This window comes from Micromesistius poutassou (genome assembly GCF_964030765.1).
Source record: "Micromesistius poutassou genome assembly, chromosome: 11".
Classification (NCBI taxonomy): Eukaryota; Metazoa; Chordata; class Actinopteri; order Gadiformes; family Gadidae; genus Micromesistius; species Micromesistius poutassou.
The window spans coordinates 18,523,780-18,544,797 of NC_140281.1; the positions used below are offsets into that span (position 1 = coordinate 18,523,780).

The following is a 21,018-nucleotide window of genomic DNA, read 5'->3' on the forward strand; positions in this document are numbered from 1 at the left end:
GCAAGTGTTACAGCTTATTAGTTATATGTACTCGGTACTGTGGCTATGGGAGAATATTATGGCTGAAATATGTTACAGAAAGCACTTACTTGATGCATTACACTGAAGCAATTTGATTGTTTATTTCATAGTGTTTAATGTTGTTTACAGACCAAGTAGATGTTTAGTTAATGAGTAACCAGAAGTGGAAGTAACAGACAACTTTGAGTTCAAGTAAAAAAAAAAAAAAAGAAGTGATGTAATATTCAGATCACGCCAGTAGTCTGAATCAATGTTAATGTTTACCATAAGCTTGCACGTACTGCTTACATCATTACGGTAGTATAAGCGCCAACCGGATGTGATGCCCTGGGCGCGAGTTCTGTTTAGTTCTCCAGCAATAAAGCAACATAATGCAAAGCTCTGTTTCATCCTTTATAGTAAGCTAAGTAAACGCTACTCTTAAATACCACAGACCTCAGTGCTGCCTTCGACACTGTAGACCATACAATACTTTTGGACAGATTAGAAAACTTGGTGGGGTTTTCAGGCACAGTCTTAATGGTTTAGGTTATTGGTTTAGGTCCTACCTACAAAATAGGAACTACTTTGTTTCCATTGGCGACTTTGTTTCAGAATCAACAAACGTGACATGTGGAGTCCCACAAGGTTCAATCTTAGGACCCTCTCTATTCAACATCTACATGCTCCCACTAGGGAAAATCATGCAAAATAACAATATTGACCATCACTGCTATGCTAATGACACGCAAATCTATGTATCGCTATCACCAAATGACTATCAGCCCATAGATCTGTTGTGCCAGTGCATTGAGCAAGTCAAAGACTGGATGTGCCGAAATTTCCTTCAACTAAATGAGGACAAAACCAAGATAATTGTATTTGGTGCTAAAACCGAAAGGCTTAAAGTTACCCAACACCTTCACTCTCTGTCCCTGAAAACCTCAATCAAAGCCAGAAATCTAGGGGTTATCATGGATTCAGATTTACATTTCGACAGTCACATCAAATCAGTTACAAAATCTGCATATTATCACCTTAAAAACGTAGCAAGACTTGGAGGGCTCATGTCTACCGAAGACTTACAAAAACTTGTACATGCCTTTATCACTAGCAAGCTTGATTACTGCAATGGTCTCCTTACAGGTCTCCCAAAAAAAGGCAACTACAGCTTGTTCAGAATGCTGCTGCTAGAGTTCTAACAAAGACCAAAAAATGTGAACATATTACACCAATTCTTAAATCGTTACATTGGCTCCCTGTATGTCAGAGAATTGATTTTAAAATCATGTTGCTAACCTATAAATCCCTACATGGTCTAGGGCCAAAATATTTAACTGATATGCTTCCACTACATAAGCCTGAGGCCACTCAGATCCTCTGAGACCAATCTGTTAATTATCCCCAACAGTCAACACGAAACATGGGGAAGCAGGATTTAGTTACTATGCAACAAATAGCTGGAATAAATAGAGGATTTAAGACTTGCCCCAACTCTGACAGCTTTTAAAACAAAACTGGAGACTTTTATGTTTGCTTTAGCTTTCTGCTAAATCTTAAATCTACAATGATTCTATTTTTTATTTTATTAGTAACTTTGCCTTTATTTTCTCACTTTCCAAAATGCATTTTTTTTCTTTGCCTTTCTAAAATGTTTTTTTTTTAACTTTTCCTTTATTTCTATCTGTTTTACTTTTTTACATATCTATTGTTTTCTTTTATTGTATGACAATGTTTATATGTGAAGCACTTTGAGTATGTGAAGCACTTTGAGTCTGCCTTGTGTATGAAAAGTGCTATATAAATAAAGTTGCCTTGCCTTGCCTTTAAAAGTCATGCCTTCAGCCTCAGAAGGGGGCTTGCTTTCTTGTGACAACATGTGCTACTGTCAAGACCTTTTCACATGTACCTTTATGCGTGAAAGTAAACTCTGTGGTCTGTCTCCATATTTTGTTGCGGCTTCCGAGCCAGTCGTACCATGGGGAGACCCGATAGTTCAGGCTCCTTTTCGCTCTCTGGCTGATTTGATCTGTTCTTAAGACTTAAGGTTAGGATTTCCCCTTGGGGGTTAAGTTCATAACAATGGCAGAGAGGAAGGAGTGGCCCTGAAACATGTTCAAGAACACCTTTCTTTCTCCCGGTCATGTTAATGTTCCACTGAAGTCAAGTTGAATTGTCATGCAGCAAGAGGCTCAAGAGGCACGAAGGAAGAATAAGATGACAGAACTCAAAAGTGGTCTGTTTCGAACAGCCGTGTTTCTTCTGGTGGAGGTCCTTCTCGTTCAGGGAGGTAAGCTTGACTAATATGGAGACAATTCTTTATTTATTTTTTTATGATTATTTGGAGATCTAAAGGTGAAAAGGTAAATCTAAACCTGGGGATATGTCTCACATGATCATTAACATGTGAGACAATTCCTTATTTATTTTTTTTATGATTATTTGGAGATCTAAAGGTGAAAATGTAAATCTAAACCTGGGGATATGTCTCCCATAATTGTTGACATGGCAAACTATGTCATTTTGTCACCATTACTAATTAAACATGAGTAACATCCTGTTTTTCTGGTCTGTCAACCACCTTGTGAAGGTGGTTGACAGACCACCTCCTCTCTGCTCTGGATGTGTGGCGTTCTGTCAGATACAAAGGGGATTAGGGTTAGACAATTATATATTTTTGAACTGTAGTCATACAGAAACAGGATAACCCTGCCTGATTATTGCCTTGCAGTCAGTCATTCACAAGTATTTGTTTGTTATTTGTTTGTTAACGTTGTATGGAAGTAAATCTGTGCCATTGGGTTTTGAAAAAAAACAACCATTGAATTCTAAGCACTGAATATTTATGCATTGAAATAACGTATTTGATTTTTTTGCCTCTGAATTTAACTTAACTAACTGCACAAAGGGAGCACGAGAAAGAAGCTCTGCAAAACAGTCCTCTTTCAGGGGTTTTAGCTCATACAAAAACTTTTATGTGCTTATATATATATAGCCTAATCATATATATTCATTGTTTCTTCAAGGTATTAAAATAGCTGAATTTACTGCCCCTGTTTCTGATTCTCTATCATATTTATAGTGTGTGATTTGCAAAATACCTATCATAGCCTACATCACATATCATAGGGTGACCAGACGTCCCCGTTTTTGGTTGCCTGTCCCTGGCTAAATACAGAAAAAACTACCTGTCCCCGTTTAGTTTTTGAAGACACATGCACTGACTTAAATTGCACCAGCCAAACAGATTACACTGAGTGGAGCGGTCGACAGGTCCAAGATGGCGGCCCCACGGCTCGTCAGCGCCAGTTGACAGTAGCGGTCGATGCGGCGTCTACTCTTTATAATGTCTATGGTGTAAACAGGCAAAAGCGTGTGTCACACGGTGAAACTGTGAGAGTTGGCAGCTCTGCGTCTATGCATCACATTGTATACAGGGATTAACTTCTAAATAGTTATCACTATGACAATATGCAATGGCAACGGCTCTGAAAGGAGAATGCTGCACGTCAGACTAATCCGACTGTAGGCCATCCGGAGGATGAGATAGATGGGAATATTTTCATTTGTTTTATATGTTGTATTATTGTACTTGGTTCCCAAATGGAAAAAATAATTACGATTCTCATGTGGTTTTAATTTATTGCATATTATTTATTTAATAGCAATGAAAAACTATACGGGTGTTCATCCCTCAATATGGATCCCCCCCTATGTGTTTTAAAAGGGTATGGACCAGTTGCTGTTCAATCTCCAGACACCGAGGTGGGCTGTGTGTTTGGGGGGAGCTGTGTGCTGCCTTGCAGCTTCCAGCCAAACAGTAATACGACCCTCCACTGGATCAAGATGAATTGGCAGAACGTTCTGGTCCACGCCTACTACAAGGACCAGGACCAACTGGAATACCAGGACACTCTCTACGAGGGAAGGACTTCCCTGATCTTAGGGGGGCGACGCATCCCTGCGTCTGGCCAGGGTGAACCTCCAGGACCAGGGCAGTTACCAGTGTTACGCCAGCACTTCAGAGAACGACCAGATGGCCTTCGTCAGCCTGACAGTGAGAGGTGAGCTCAAGTTCTATTTCTATAGGACGTCATCCTATAATTAAGCAATAGATCACGACAGGCTGTGGTATGTTCTCATTATACCACAGTTAAGGGAAGTTGTCCATCCCGACACGCAGCGGAGGGACGGCGTAAACTGAATGGTTGTCATGATAGCTGTGTGTATACACTCATTATACAACAGTTGGGAACCAATCAGATAGCTTGATTTAAGCCACCCGTTTTATAAATAAATGTAAACGTTGTATTGAGCAAACGTTTGCTCTTTGAGTTTCTTGTTTTAATACCGGACCATGTTGTTGCAGCTCCTGTTGCTAGAGTGGACATTGTGCTAGTAAACAACACTGTTACCTGTAAGTCTGGAGGAATCTACCCAAGACCACAGCTCACCTGGTCCGTCAGTCCTCACCCGGCTACTGTCCTCCAGACCACACTCGATGTCCATAAAGATGACCAGGGACTCTATGACATCAGCGGCTTCTTAAGGACTGTTTACAGTGACACAGAATCGACCTATACCTGCTCGGTCCAAAATGAACACAGTGCAAGGAAAGCCACGTTGAGGATAAAACGTGAGTCTTTGAATATCAGAATAGCAACAGTCAGAAGTAAAGCATAGATTAGATCTGGTGCAATCCAATTTCCAATGGTGGCAACTTAAAGTGATCTGTCAGGCTCGCTTATTGCTAACATAAGACAGTACTGCTTCAAATGTGTCTTGTAAAGATATTGTGGTCTGCAACATCTACTAAATGTTGTCATGGTCCAATTAAGATTTCATAACAATATATTGTATGACTGTCTGCCTGTCTGTCTGTCCACCTACTCGTGTGTCTATCTTCATCAGCTCCAATGCAAAGTGCTCCCGAGAGTGAGTTGTTACTCCCTTGCAGTGACGGACTGGACGGTCTGGCATTTGGGCAGATGCCAGAAGGGCCGCGGCTTCTCGTGGGCCGTTCGGGTATTAGGATGTCTCTTGCTATCATTGTTATTATTATTCTCATTCTAATTATAGAAAGAATAATCAACATTTATTTTTTCTGTCCCCAGAGGGATCTTCTAGGGCACAATCATTTTAATCGTCACCATCGGTTTATGTAGGAATATATGAAGAATATATGAATAATATGAAGCTATTATTAATATAACTCTGTTTTTACTCTTAGGCCAGGATTCAACGTTCACATTTAATTTAAGGGAGCCTTCTTAGAGGGCTGAGCAGCCTCAGGGAAGAGGACGGTTGTCAGGGAGTGCAGATTCCAGGAGTGCAGACACACGTGTATCTGGATGAATAGAGTTGAAGGAGTTCTCTGATATACTTCTGCTTCAAACAGACATTGCCAACTGTTTATTTTATACATGTCCTACGTGGCGCTCTGGCTGATTACTGGAGAAATCAATTCACTTTTCATACTCACCTGAATGGAATTTATGTGGCTGACAATTTCCCATGCAGCATTGTCTTTGTCATTGTGACAAAGGCTTCCCTATCAGTAACATTAATATTAACATTAACTTTACCATGGGTTTTTGCAAGTTATATTTGGGTTCTAGGGAAATTATAAGACATATTTCATATTTATTTTTATATTTCTATAAAAAGTCAATTGATAGGCCTACTTTCTCTGACATGAAGGGAATTACAAAATTAAGCCAACGCCAACAATTCTATTACTTACTCAGGACACAAACTCGGGTCCCACGTGTCACAGGGCAAGTGCTGCTAGACCATTCACCCAACTGCTGATTCCCAATTTCAATATCGGAATAATATAATAATTTATATATATATATATATATATATATATATAGTGACGATCCCTCCTCCCGTCACCGTCTCTCTCTCTTTCAGCATCACCCCCCCCCCCCCCCCCCCCCCCACCACCTGTCAACAATCCCGTCCACCCGCAATCCAACACTCAATCCAACCCCCCCGTCCCGTCCCCCTGTCCCGTCCCCTGTCAACAATCCCGTCCTGCCGCAATGTAGCCTAAGCATTATAAGATTCTAGAGCCTCACTCTGGCCAAAAACCCAAAGTTGGCAACCTTGCAGATCAAACATCAAAAATGAAACTGGCAATGTGTGTTGGGTCCAGGAGGGTAAATTGGGGTGTTAGCTCAAGCAGGCAATTTATCTCGGGCAGTGTAAATGCGTGGACCATGCCGGGAAAAAGGCGTGCATAAGACGGGCATATTTGGCAGTGTAGGCTAAAAACGCATCGTAGCCTATCATTGATGAAGAGGTGAAAGCATAAATCACACGTGATTTATGTTGTCAGTTCTTTTCGAGATTAACTTGAAAGTAATTTGTAGTAATACCACCTCCACATTGCAGAAGGGATCGTTTTTTAAATTACAGCTCAATTTATGGCGGAGAAAAGATTCCAGACTGAACTGGAATATGGCTGGACACCACGTGTCCACATGGTCGCCTCACATCCTGACGATCAAAGTGGTGATCTGAGTTGCTGTCCTCAGAAAGTTTACTGTTGTGCTTTGGTTGCTAAACTCAGCTGAAGGGGACTTCCAGTCATCCAGTAGCCAGACGAAGCTACAGACAATAGCCCTGCTGTCAGACGGTAGGCCTAAATATAACCGTCAGTCACAGAAGATCCCCTCTTAGTCACACATCAGTAAGAAATAAACAGCAGGCTGAGCAGACACATTTTTATGAATTGGTTTAAGATCAACTGATTGATATTTAATGCACTGGTAATATGCGTAAATCAAGTCACGCTAGTTGGGTCAGTTAACCAGTTAGTGTTTTCAGAATATTGAGTTGTTTGAATTCAAAAGTCTCGTGTTTACTAAGTGGGGATGGCTCAAACGTACACATTATTGCGTCTTATATATAAATATATACATAAAGATGAACTCCTATTCAACCATTCCAACTTTATTCTACTCAGTTACAATTCCACATTTTCATAAACCACACTAAAACAATTCAGATAAAAAAAATTAACTGACACTTTATTTTTTTTAATATTTTTAATTATTTTCCAATCCAACTCTAATGTAAAAAATAAATAAATAAATAATAAATAAATTAAATGCATTGTGAAGGATATTTATGTAAAAAATAATAGGTTTAAAAATGCAGAATAAATAATAAATAAATAATAAATAAATGGAAATTATATCATTTTTTCATATCAATGAAATATGCAGTGTAGATAAGTGGCGTGGTCATCATTCTGCCCTCAGCAGTGGTTGGCAGGACACTCCCCTCTTAAAAGAGAGAGAGAGAGAGAGAGAGAGAGATATCAGGCGTACGATTCTGCCAACTTCCAAAAATAATCCCAAGAATCAGAATTTCTAATTAATCTCAGAATTCAGATTTAAAACTCAGAACTCAACAAAGCTATGTGGCCCTTATCCTCTTCCTATCTCCATGACTAAACTTAAACTAAGGGAGTAACACATTGAGTCAGTGGGTGACAATGACACTCACCTTGGTGAGCATCTTCAGCTTCTGTTTGAGCCACCGGGCTCTCGGATCCACGCAGAATTTTTCGCCACTGGTGGTAACGAGGCTGGAGAGAATCAAACAGGGTCACTTTCCATGTATTACACACCCAAACACATATGCATCTGACAGTGTCTCTCCCTGAGCTACCTGTGAGCTAACACAGAGCTAGCACAGAGCTAACCCTGAGCCTCCAATGCAATAAGATGACATGAAGAGTCTAGCTGAACACTAAAAAGCTTGGTGACATCACCACCCGTTGTTAGATATCTTTCTCTATAACCAGGGGTGCACATAACTGTCACTTGTGTCACGACAACGCTTTTGCGTAACTAACGGGAGATCGGGAAAAAAAGCATGTGTCATCATCAGGTCTTACATGTAGGCCTGTATGCCGCAGTAGTCTTCGCTGTTGTGGGCCTGCTGCACGTAGCACTCTAACACGGGGCTCCGTATGACCGCCTTGCTGGCTGATGGGCAGCATGCCATCGCCCTCTGACCCTGGGCCTCCACTGAAACCACACAACCAGAGCACAGGTCGGTTCATCTCTCCCAACCCTCAACACACCCGATCCCCGCTGGTCGGTGCCACTGGAAGTGATCTGAGGACTGCTTTATGATTTGATGATTGTTTATTACTAATGAAAAGAGACTTATTTTTTTTTTCAATGAATGCAAACCAATACTGCACGAAAACAAATGCATACACCGCACTTGCACGCGCACACACACATGCACACACACCTGCATACACAAACACACAGACACACACACACACAGTCCATGTTACCTTGAGATGCAGACAGGATGATCATGGTAAATACAAGCAGCCACAGGACACAGCTTGCTCTGGTTGAAGAAGCCGTCCACATCTTCATGCCGTCTCAAGAGCTGGGCTACTGATGCACTGGAGTCAGATGGTTTTTCTGCTAAGCTCTGGACGACCGGGACAGAAGATACACAGTGGAAGACAGAGGGGGGGAACTTATATGTCTGAGCAAAAGAGGAACCTCATAGAGGCCCTTCTGTCTGAAAATGGAAATAATCACACACACACACACACACACACACACACACACACACACACACACACACACACACACACACACACACACACACACACACACACACACACACACACACACACACACACACAATACTGATATGGTCATGCCCATATATGGACAGATTTAGTTCCTTGACATATTTGATCTCTCAGGGTTCAACCGAAAAAGCTTATGCAGCATTTTCCTAACTATCTATAGCTGCTTTCACATATGGACGTGCAGACGTCTGTTCTCCGTCTATTCTACGGAGGTGCCGTATATGTGAATGACATATCCTGACGTTGGACCTCCTGAAAAAAATACTACCCCCGAGGTAGTATGTTCTCCGGAGGAAATGCTAATTACCTTATATGTGAATGAGCAGTAGGATGTCGGCATTTCACACCACCTGTTGATGACGCTTCGGTCTACAATTGCATGTCATTGAGTGGCACCCGCACCCTAATCGATAATCAGCCTATTGCCTTTTGTTCGCTGAATGGTTTAAAAAACACGTTTGTCTACACGTTTGCACAGACACGACCGGACTCATTACCTCACTAAACTGGCACGCTACCGCTCGCTCTCCTCGCTCGTCCACTCACACTGCCATTCTCGCGCACACACACGCTACTCTCGTAACAATTATTATTGACAACAGTTAGCTGAACATTATAGGCTCCCGTCCTTCCACTCCCTGTTTTCTCAGTTAAACACAGAAATCAACTACATTTGTCCCAGTGTTTGTTAGATGTGAAATGAAGCCAAAAAAGACGCTCTCTTCCTCCGGTAACGCAGTCATTCGCGACGCCTTTCTTGTTCGTCGATTCTTCTATTTGTCTGTAACTCATGCGCCAATCTTTCATCGATCGATGCGGATGTTGTGGATGCAACGGAATATATGCATCGCTGCAGCAACATTTAACATGATCGCGATGAGTTCTGCCCGTTTTGCCTGCGTGCTGCCTGCGGTCAAACCAAAACAAACCCGATCCCGCCTCTTGCGACCCTACGTCATATGCCGCCCCTTGCAAGCCCGCCCCCCTTAAGCAGCCGGAGATTCTACTGACACTGATGAAGTGTGAATGACCCTCACGGTCGAACCTCCTGCTCCACAAATGTGGAGAAAAGACAGAGGTCATATGTGAAAGCAGCTTATGTTAAAGGAACACTCCACCCATTTGCATTAAGCTTTGCATTGTTAGAAACCCAGTCATACTTTTGAATGGTCGTGCAACACTTTCTCATTTTATTGGTGAGGAATGGGTTATTGTAGAGCTGACGTCTCAGAAGCGGCTCTTGAATGATGACGTTGCAGCTTCCTTTGGCGGCTTTGGGACAGGGGCAATGTAAGGAGGTTGTGGTTGGGTGAGTGAGGAGGTTGGGTCCTTGAATGTTATGTTTGGGTTGCGTCTGTTTTCTATGACCTATCTATTCTTCAATTAGCGTCTGGATGAACTTGGTGGTGTGTGGCTTATAGACTTTCTTGACTATCCATTGCTTGGACTTTTTGCAGAAGACCTGCTTGACGCGTGGTTCTCCTATCAATTATAAGGATTATAATGATTACACAGATATCTGAATGAAGATTTGACTAGTTCATCCTCTTCTGATGATGACAACAACGCTCATCGTTGTTTGAGTCTTAAATGTCATACGTTCAATAACTTAAAAACATTTGAATAACGTCAGACTAACCCAGTAAAACATGGTGGATTTACATCGCTAATAACAAACTTATATTGAACGTGTAGAACCTAGCTAAGGGTCTAACGTTCCATTGCTAACTTTGCTTTCTCATTGCTGACGAGTGGAGTGAGGCAGACACATTAGAACAAGCGACCAAAACATACAAGATATTTACTTTGTAAACAGCCAAATCATATGAGATGTGCTACTTTACAGCAGACGACTATATCAGTGTGTGTTCTCAGTAGCCGCTAGCTGCTGATAGAGTCGAGTCAGAAAGAGCCTTACCTCCAGGCATTTGCGTTTAGCGCAGCTAGCACTGCCAGCACTGCTAGTTCCAGACGTTCCTGGCTGTTCGTCGTCATCATCTGGCAAGGTAAATATCGACGGAATTGCGGTTTTCACAAGTGGGTCTCTTCGCTCCTAAGGGGTTGGGTTCGAAGTCTTCTGGCTTGAAATGTAGACTGCACACCGTTTTTTTTAGTGCTTCAATGGCTGTGTCCTCTCCAAACTTCAGGTTATTGATAGCCCGTAGCCACTTTTTGCACAACTCCAACTCTTTGGGTAATCTATGAAAACTTAACTCTGTGTATTTTCCTTGTCCTGGCTGAACATCCCGGTACCATGCAAGTGCACACCATTTCAAAACACAAACGAGGACTCGGAGTAATTCACTAATGAGTTCGCAAACTATCATGGTAGCGTAGAGTGGGGATCAACTCCAGATCCTTGGTTGATAGATTGATGGGCGTGGTTCAACCATTGAGTTCAACAGTGGGAGTGGCCTGCGGAGCTGAGCATTGCAATGCACTATGGGGATTGTTGTCTGCAATCCACAATCCCTAAAAAGTCATTTTCTGCCTTATCTCGGTCAAAAAAGCACCAAATTTAAAATTGATGCCACTATTCGACTACATATATGATCCACTTTCAATACATATTCATGTCTCCACCGGTGGAATGCTCCTTTAACTATCTCTATATATTTTTATTTTAACTACGGAGGACCTCTGCCCTGTTTTCTCAGTAGTTATTAAAGGTCCCAAAACATGAAGATTTCACTTTATGAGGTTTTCTAACATTGAGTTGAGTTCCCCTAGCCTCCCTATGGTCCCCCAGCAGTGACGGACTGGGAGCAAAACACGGCCCACGAGAGGCCAAACGGCCCACGAGAAGCCGCGGCCCTTCTGGCATCTGCCCAAATGCCAGACCGTCCAGTCCGTCACTGTCCCCCAGTAGCTAAAAATTGCATTAGGTGTAAACCGAGAAGTAGCTATCTTACTCCGTCTTTGAAAAAAGGATCGCTGAAACGCTTCGATTTGGCTTCCGGTGCCGTATGATGTCATACAGGACCAGGTTACCTCCCCTTTCTCTGCTTGGCCCGCCCAGAGAATTTGGCCCGCCAATGAGACAATGAGCTGGGACCGTGCGAGCGCCACATGTGTGTGTGAGAATACACACACTGTAATGCAAGTGTTCTTTGTTATTTGGATAACCGTTCTGCTGTTGGTGTTATGGCGCATAACACGCAACACAATAACGCAAGCTTGCATAAAGCTCCCATTTGGTGAAAAGACTAGACTGCGTCGGGTTGGTTGAGAAGGAATTGGGAACCGCGACATGGAGGAGAAAAGGATTGTTGCACAGGATTGTCCGTCGGAGCCGGGCAGCCCCGGGGGCGGCCAGCGGCCAGCGGGGCTCCGACGGGACCGCTGCCACGGCAGTGGGGCTGGGCAGGCAGCAGGGCTCTGTATATCTGTATATCCGTATATCCGTATATCTGGCTGTATATCCCCTTATGTAGCCTTTCACCTTCAAGATTTCACCTCAAACCAAACATGTAATAATTTCCAGTTGGGCTGTTTTGAGTTCTGCTTTTCACTGTTGCCGTAGGCTGAGAGACGCGGTTTGGATCGGGTAGGGTTGGTTGTTCAGTGGTTAAGGTGTTAGGTGGGTTAGGTTTGAGATGGGTTTAGTGGTTACGGTAAGGTGGCATGGATAAGATAAGGTTTAGGGTGGGTTGGTTTAGTAGTTAGCATGATTATATATTAAAGAGAAAGGAAATTGAAAATTTAGATTAAATTACTTAAAATCACAAAATAAATACAACAAAGTACGTTATTTGTAACCCTTGTTTGTTATGGTGATTTTACTCGGCCCCTACATTGATTTGATATATTTAAAAAGCTTCAATGGTCTAAGTTGAGGAATATTATTATTTCATTAAATTTTATTTTAGCTTATAACGTTTAAGTCTGTTTAACCAGCCTTTTTCTTTTTCAATTGTATGTTGTGAGTTTCGTGGGTAGCGAGGAATGTGCCACATTTATCTTAAGGTTGTATTATGAGTCAACTACAGGATAAGACTCACTGGGACCCACCGCAAACGGGGAAACACTTCACCGTCCGCGTGTCTGCTAATGCCCACAACACTAAAAATGTAAACCTGCACCAGAATAGCCGGCTATTCTTAGGATCCGCGGTCAGCGTAATAATAATAACTGCACTGCATCACGACGAATGCGTGAGACAAGACTGAAATGTGAATGAAGCACACACGAGGCATCTGACTCATGGGACAAGCGTCGACAACACTGCTTGGTTCACCGCTTTGGTTCTCGTAGTAAAGCCAAAACCACGTTACTGAGAAATGATGTGAAAAATGTGAAATGAAGAGTAACAAAATACATTAGATAAAATGAAAGCCATTATTAAAAAACAACACATTATAACTTTTTTATTTTTTTTACTGTTTTATGATAGGTGAATGATATTTAAAAAAACGTTTCTTTATAGTTTTAACCATTCAGTTCATAGTTTTGTAGATTTAACCTTTTTTAGTATCCTTAATTCAGCTGATGCATTAAAGGTTTGCTTTCTTATCTGTTATCTTTGTTAAACTCCCCCACACACACTTGAATTTCCCCTTGGGGATCAATAAAATTATCTATCTATCTATCTATCTGTCTATCTACACATCCACCCAACCCCCCCCCCCCCCCCCCCCCCACACACACACACACACACACACACACACACACACACACACACACACACACACACACACACACACACCTGACTAGACCAAATTTGATCTTTTTAAATACCCGCGTATTGTCTGTTCTCGCGAGACTTGCGAAACGGCGCCCCCTGTTTGCTACCCGAGAAGCGACGGGAGGTTTGAGAAACACTGCGCGGCTAACGATAGCAAGGTACCCAAATAGGAAATTTATTCGCCACAATTCCTCAACAACACAACGGCGTTCTTCCCAAGACTGGAAGACGGAATACAATTCTGTCAAGACGCAGATGTTTACTCTGCACCATCCAAACGCAGAGAAGCCAGAACGGAGGCGGAGTGTAGCCGATAGAGAAAAAGTAGCGAGCGGCCTGTTTTTGTTCCCGGCGTGCAGGGAGCTCTCAGGCGCCCACACTTGTCACTCGAGACCGAGGCTTCCAAGGGCTTCGTTTTTCCTGCGCGGGGGAAGTGGTCAAACTCGATTTCGATTTCCCCCCCCCCCCGATACCCGCATGCCCTCCTTGTCGGACAGATCGCACCACATCTACAGAGGCGCCCAACATGTTTGCCCTGAAGCCCATCTGAAGCCGGAGAGGCCTGTTTTGTTTTCCAAGCCGATCAATAACACAGCCGGAGCCTGTCTGCAGGGCGCACGGCCTGCGCTGCTCCTCCGCCGCCTCGGTCTGGAACCACGCGTGGTGTGCAATGACACCGGGGCCCAGCCCGAACCCGACCACTATGCATAGAGCAGAACATGGACATTTCAGGAAGACTGCACTCTTTGGACACACACATCGAGCGGATTCTGTGTGAATTTCTCGGCTTGTGCACGGCCGTAGTGAGGTTACGGCTCCCCGGAGGAGGAAAGAGCGTCACGCAGCGATGTATTGTCTCGCTATAGCTCTATATATAGTCGCATGAACTGAAACTGGACCTCGGATGAATACACTGGTATGCAGCGCTGCACTGGTGCACACCTCATCTTTAATGCACTTGATTCACATTGGGAAGAGGACCCGCACTCGCTGTTGTTGTATCGCATAATCAGATCAGCGTAACGATGGAGTGGATGTAACGGAGATACACACACACACACACACACACACACACACACACACACACACACACACACACACACACGCCGGATTGTTATTGACCGTGCACGGACTATGCATGTGGCATTCATATTCAGACCACTGAACTTGATGGTGCATGGGGATTTCATCCATTTATCTATGCTCTCTCAGACGCTCAGGCGCTCCCGTCGATCTCTGGGCCACGCACGCACACAAACAGACACACGCACACCGGGAGCGACGCACCGCCTGCTCCCGCCGCGGCTAGTTCACCGATCCACCGGTTCGGTTTGTGCGCCGTGGGCTGCTTAGTTCTAAAGCGTCGTCTCCCGGACACCGGGCGAGGGAGCCGACATGAACCCGGTGAACGCGACCGCTCTCTACGTGTCCGCGAGCCGGTCGGTGCTGCAGTGTGATCCGCGAGACCCCCGGGCCCTCGCGGAGCTCTGCAAGCTGCTCCCCTTCTTCCGGCAGTCCCTGTCGTGCCTCGTGTGCGGTAAGTGTGTGTTTTTGTATTTCTTAATTGTGTTTTTTAATTGGCTTTCGTACCGTCCACCGGAATACGCCTTCTGGTTGTGTGTTGGCCGTGATGACACACCCCCTGTGGGACTCCCATCAGGACCACGCATCGGTGGTCCCCCCCCCCCCCCCAATGCTCCGCCTATCGTATTCGATCGATATCGATTGGTTTTAATGCTCGAGCCTTGCAGGGGGGTGATCAGATTCAGAATTCGGTGTTGACAGTCGTTTTCTGACGTCACTTGCCCCCCCCCCCCCCCCCCCCCTATACAATAACGTGCTCCTTGCTCCCCGGCAACGCTGTACGACGCTGCTTTCGCATAAGGTGTTGTGAAATATCCTTCTCCTAATAATATATCTTAATTAATCCTGGTGATTTGGTTTATGTCCTTATGTGGTGAGAGCGGACTGATATTAGTGTTTTCATTGGGAGTGCCTGGACCTACCCTCCTCCGCGGAAGGAGGGAATAATAATGTGTTTCACAGCTGCACGACTGCTCTCGTCAGGTGGAGAGCGCTACAGTAATAGCCTTCCCCTGAAGTATCCATCCGCATTTTGCTATAAATATTTAATAACTGCGAATAAGACGTGGTTATAACCCTGCTATTCCACACATAACACCACCAACACATTCATCCGCTGGGGCGGCGCGCGTGCGTGTGTGAGAGTATGCACAGCGGTATGCGTGAGTGTTTTTTTGTATTCAATGAATGGACTTTCTCTCCCTCGGCAGCTGCATACCCTGACAACCAGCGGTTGCTAAGGAAGCTCCTCTGAAAGAGTAGTTGTCTCACAGGCGTATCCGTGGCATCGCAACCTATAACTCTGCGCGTGGAACAGGTGTCTCTGCACTCTGCGTCCAGCAACAGGCCGTAGTACGACCAGCACTTTGAGGATTTTACTACTTTGCATTTGAGTGTATCAAATTGCCCAGGTGGGCTGGTGGTGTAGTGCCAGTAGACCTTATGCTGACCAGGAGCATCTATAAAAACATGAGGGTTGACATTAAGACATCTAGTGCTGTGTCTAACCGCACGTTTATGAACATGCTTACATGGATGTCTCGCCTTGGATTGGTGCAAATGTTCTGTGGGATCTGTGTCAGTGGTGTAAATGTCGGCAGAAATCAGTTGGGCTGGTAATCCTACATTTGATCCGTATGAAATCTTTACACGGTATAACGTTCTGTCAATAAGAATGAATGAATATGAATATGTGTTTTCCTTGGATTTTGGCACAAGGGATTATAACATCTGATCCTGTGTATTAATGAAATACTGTCGTTCATTCGTTTTTTAGTTGTTCGTTTCTCTACTTATTAATACTTACTTAATTTTATTATATAATTATATATTATTATTATTATTAATATTGAGATCTAATGATTCTGCTACATATTTGTACTTATTTTCACTTCTCTTTATTTACTTTATGTTGTATTACTGCTGCTATGTGACTGTTGAGGAACCTTGCCTAAGAGTTGTACTCTTGAGTACTTCAGTAACTGACTCTGTTGTTGTTGTTGTTGTTGTTGTTGTGCGGTCGTCCAGGCAACCTGCTGCAGGACCCCATCGCGCCCACCGACTCGTCCTGCCAGCACTACGTGTGCCGCGGCTGCAAGGGCCGGCGCATGCAGCTCAAGCCGTCCTGCAGCTGGTGCAAGGACTACTCCCGCTTCCGGGAGAACCGGCAGCTCTCCCTGCTGGTGCACTGCTACAGGAAGCTGTGCCTGTACATCGCCCGCTCGCCGCTGGCCACGCACATCGCCGCGGCCGCCGGCGACTCCCCCGACCTCCAGGCCGTCCTCGACGAGGGCCTCTCCCTCGCCGAGGACGAGCGGTCCGGACGACGCGGAGGTCGCCGTGGTGGCGGCGGCGGCGGCGGCGGCGGCGGGGGGGGCGGTGGACCCGACGGCCGGCCAATCGCAGGACGCCTCGGCCCCGGAGGCGGGCCGCACTGGAGTGGAGGAGGAGGAGGAGGAGGAGTCGGTGGCGGCGGCGGCGGCGGCGATGGGTGCGGCGGAGGAGGAGGGGGAGGAGTCGAGTTCCGCCGGCGTGAACGGGCTTCACCGGTGTAACGGCCTGGGGGAGGTGGTGGAGGAGGAGGGGAGGCTTCAGACGGTCGCCATGGAGACGGGCGGCGGCGCCGGCGGCGGGGGGGCGGCGCTGAAGCAGGAGGCCTTCGGGGACGAGCTGCCCATGTGCGTGAGCCTCACGGCGAGCGGCGAGGCGGGGCTGTGTGACATCACGGCGTTCGGCGAGGACCTGAAGCACGACGGCGGCGGCGGCGGCGGCGGCGCGCTGCTGCTGAGCGTGGAGGAGGTGCTCCGGACACTGGACACAGGCCCCGCCCCCAGCCTCCTGCCCGTACCCCTCCCGGTGCCCTCGTCCACCCCGCCCGACCCCGCGCCCCCTCCCCCGCCCGACCGCGCCTCCCCCTCCGTACCCCAGCCCGGCTCCAACGGGCCCCGCTGCCTCGCGGGGCCCGACTCCTCGCGCCTCCCCCCCTCCCTCCCCCCGGAGGACTGCCCCCGGCCCCCGCCACCCCCACTTCCCGTGGCCCCCCGCGCCCCCCCCCCTCGCTGCCACCGCAAGCGCTCCCGTTCGGAGAGTGACAGCGAGAAGCTGCAGCCCCTCCCCATCTCCAGCCTCCTGCACAGCCCCCTGCTGGGCCCCAGCGGATCCCCCCCCCACCCCCACGGCCCCGGGGGCCCCACCCCCACCGCCGCCGCCCCCACCACCACCACCACCACCACCACCACCACCAAGCGAGAGCCCAAGTTCCCCCATGCCGCCCACCACCACCCTCTGCCCCACCTGGCCCCCGTGCCCAACGGAGGGCCCCCCAAGGTGGGCAAGACGGTGCTGGTCTCCAGCAAGGGATTGAAAAAGACAGTGGAGCACCACGGGGTCCCCAAGAAGGCCTACAGCAAGGCCAGGCAGGGGGCCCCCAAGCCCCGGCCCCAGCCGCGAGACCGCCTGCCCGGACCCCACCCCCACGCCCACCCCATCGCCCACCCCCCCAGCCCCTCCAAGCCCCTGTACAAGAAGCCCGTGGAGAAGAAGGGCTGCAAGTGCGGCCGGGCGACGCAGAACCCGTCGGTGCTGACCTGCAGGGGGCAGCGCTGCCCCTGCTACTCCAACCGTAAGGTGAGCACAGCGCGTGGCCCTGTGGATTCATGGTGTGGTTCCCTGGAGGGGACGGTGGCACGGACTACGTGCTGGGACCCCATAGCCTGAGTTCAATGTTTGTGTCACGTTTTAAAAGCCTACATCCTCTTAGTCCTCGTTTTGGTCACTTTTCTGCTCTTTGTTGTGATGTTTAGATATGTAGGCAAGGCAACTTTATTTATGTAGCACTTTTCATACACAAGGCAGACTCAAAGTGCTTCACATATAAACATTGTCATACAATAAAGAGAAAATAATAGATAAGCCTAAAAATAAAAGAGTAAAATAGATAGAAAATAAAGGCAAAGTTAAAAAAGCATTTATAGAAAGTGCAATGTATTTAAGATCAGATCAACAGTCTCTCTGGTATTCCCACGTCGGGACTCCGACCCGACCTAAAGGAACTCTGTCCTTTCTCTGGGACTCCAACCCGGATTCTAGGACTCTAACCCAGACAGAACTCGGGACTCAAACCATTCAAAGTTCATGTGTCCGATTAGGCCTGGGCGATATGGCTAAAAGACATATCACGATATAACTTGATCATATTGAACGATATCGATAACTATTGATCATTGTAATGACTTAAAAAGACTAGGAATTTCCATGCTGGATTTAAACACTTCTGTTTAACACTTTAACACATTATGACCTTCCACTGTTCTTCATTGATAAATACTCCAATGTCGATACAACAATGAAAAACACTCAACTATTGTAAATAAGTATGGAACCGTGTTTGTGTAACAAACCCAGCTGCTAGATTCGGTGGTCCGGTCTCTTATCGATATATATTGAACATGTTTTGTATTGATATTGATCAAAAGTCACAATACGATAATTTACTGTTTTATTGCCCGGGCCTATGTCAGATCATGCAGTATGATAATAGAGCCCCATTATGACGTAAACATTGATGATGAGGTCACGTTTTCATCTGGATGTCATTGGCTGACGCAGTCTATATAACACCATCTACATAATGTACAACAGTGTGTGAAAGTGTTATACATTAACAACACACCTTTGCGGAATTAGCCATTACATTAGAGTGGAAATTATTTACAGGTAAAACTTCTCTTCCTCATATAATCTAAAATCAAGCATTACGCCAAATTGGCTCCTGCACCATTTCCCCCAAAATATGTATATGTAAAAAAAGTGAATTATGTTATTTTTTTTAAAATAGTGCATAGTACACGTATGTGACCTATAAAATGCCGACGACGTATCCGTGTGTGTGTGTGTCTCAGGCGTGTCTGGACTGCATCTGCCGCGGCTGTCAGAACTCCTACATGGCCAACGGCGAGAAGAAGCTGGAGGCCTTCGCCGTGCCGGAGAAGGCCCTGGAGCAGACCCGCCTCACGCTGGGCATCAACCTCACCAGCATCGCCGCCGCCGCCCTGCGCAGCCCCGCCTCCAGCGCCCCCGGCAACACCCTCATCAATGTCACCACGGCGACGGGCACCCCCGTCACCGCCGCCTTCCTGTCGGGGGCGGGCCACGACAACCGGGTCTTCGACGACTCGTTGGAGATGCGCTTTGACTGTTAGGGCTCCGCCCCACACCCCCCCCCCCCCCCCCCCTCCCCTCCCCCCCTCCCCTCGTCACCTTGACAATGTGGAGCGGTGGTGGCGCCCAAATAAGGCAGCTACAGTGAGGACAGAGGAGGAGGAACAGCGCCCCCCGGTGGCTGTGGGTGGTTTTACACGGTGAAACAGTGCCCCTTAGTGGCCGCGGGTGGTTTTACATGGTGAAACAGCGACTCCTAGTGGCCGCGGGTGGTTTTACATGGTGAAACAGCGACCCCAGTGGCTGCGGGTGGTTTAACACGGTGAAACAGCGCCCCTCAGTGGCCGCGGGTGGTTTAACACGGTGAAACAGCGCCCCCAGTGGCCGCGGGTGGTTTTACACGGTGAAACAGCGACCCCTAGTGGCCGCGGGTGGTTTTACATGGTGAAACAGTGACCCCAGTGGCTGCGGGTGGTTTAACATGGTGAAACAGCGCCCCTCAGTGGCCGCGGGTGGTTTAACACGGTGAAACAGCGCCCCCCAGTGGCCGCGGGTGGTTTAGCACGGTGAAACAGCGCCCCGCAGTGGCCGCGGGTGGTTTCACACGGTGAAACAGCGCCCCCCAGTGGCCGCGGGTGGTTTCGCATGGTGGATCAGGAAGCAAAGCGGAGAGAGATCTGTAGCATTACTGTATGATCACGAATATCATTTCAGCGAGGAGGAGGTGGTTGGTGGCCCTCTACTGTTGGTAATGTTTAGAGCATGTCTCGTTTGTCAGGAATGTTGGCCAGGTAGAGTCCAACCATGGCCCCCCCAACCCCTATGTGTGTGTGTGTGTGTGCACGTGTGAGTGCATGCACTTTGTGTGTGTGTGTGTGTGTGTGTGTGTGTGTGTGTGTGTGTGTGTGTGTGTGTGTGTGTGTGTGTGTGTGTGTGTGTGTGTGTGTGTGTGTGTGTGTGTGTGTGTGTGTGTGTGTGTGTGTGTGTGTCTGTACGTACGTACGTACGTACATATGTATGTATGTATGTGTGTGTGTATATATGCGTGTGTATGTGTACGAATGGTGAAATGGAGACATCATCATTACAGACTTGTGTAATTTATATAAGAGGAAAAAAAACTTTTTTTTATACGGACAACAGTTTCCATTCAAGAAGACATTTTATGATCTATTTTATAAGTTGCATTAAACTGAGGAAAGGCGTTGGAGGGGGTGGACTTGTTTCTCGGCGAGATACGTTTCACTGGAGTCAAGAGATTGTGAAGTGTGAGTCCACGGTGTTGATTCACGCTGGCCGGGCCGACGTGGGGATGTCAGAGACCATGAGATGGTGATTAAATGTGGCCGGCGCTTCCAAGCCACTAACTGTATTTGGTCAATAATTATAGTGCAAAAAAAATATGAATCTTAAAATGATGCGCAAGTCACATTTGATATTGACAATTTGGCGC

General features: G+C 46.6%; 3 protein-coding genes across 3 annotated transcripts in view; 2 read left to right on the forward strand and 1 right to left on the reverse strand.

Annotated features, from left to right (window-relative positions):
• Positions 1-21,018, reverse strand: part of LOC311355560 (V-set domain-containing T-cell activation inhibitor 1-like) — a 204,691-nt gene that overhangs the window by 4,055 nt on the left and 179,618 nt on the right. The window lies entirely within an intron of this gene.
• LOC311355463 (CD276 antigen-like) lies at positions 2,179-5,791 on the forward strand (the record flags this gene model as incomplete). Its single annotated transcript, XM_084475220.1, is given in 6 exon segments — positions 2,179-2,290; positions 3,758-3,944; positions 3,946-4,064; positions 4,370-4,636; positions 4,912-5,025; positions 5,748-5,791. Coding segments are annotated over 6 exon segments (843 nt in total).
• On the forward strand, positions 13,444-20,415 carry LOC311355565 (E3 ubiquitin-protein ligase MSL2-like). Its single transcript, XM_084475335.1, is given in 4 exon segments — positions 13,444-14,859; positions 16,434-16,913; positions 16,915-18,032; positions 19,307-20,415. Coding segments are annotated over 4 exon segments (2,040 nt in total). The 5' UTR covers positions 13,444-14,717; the 3' UTR covers positions 19,607-20,415.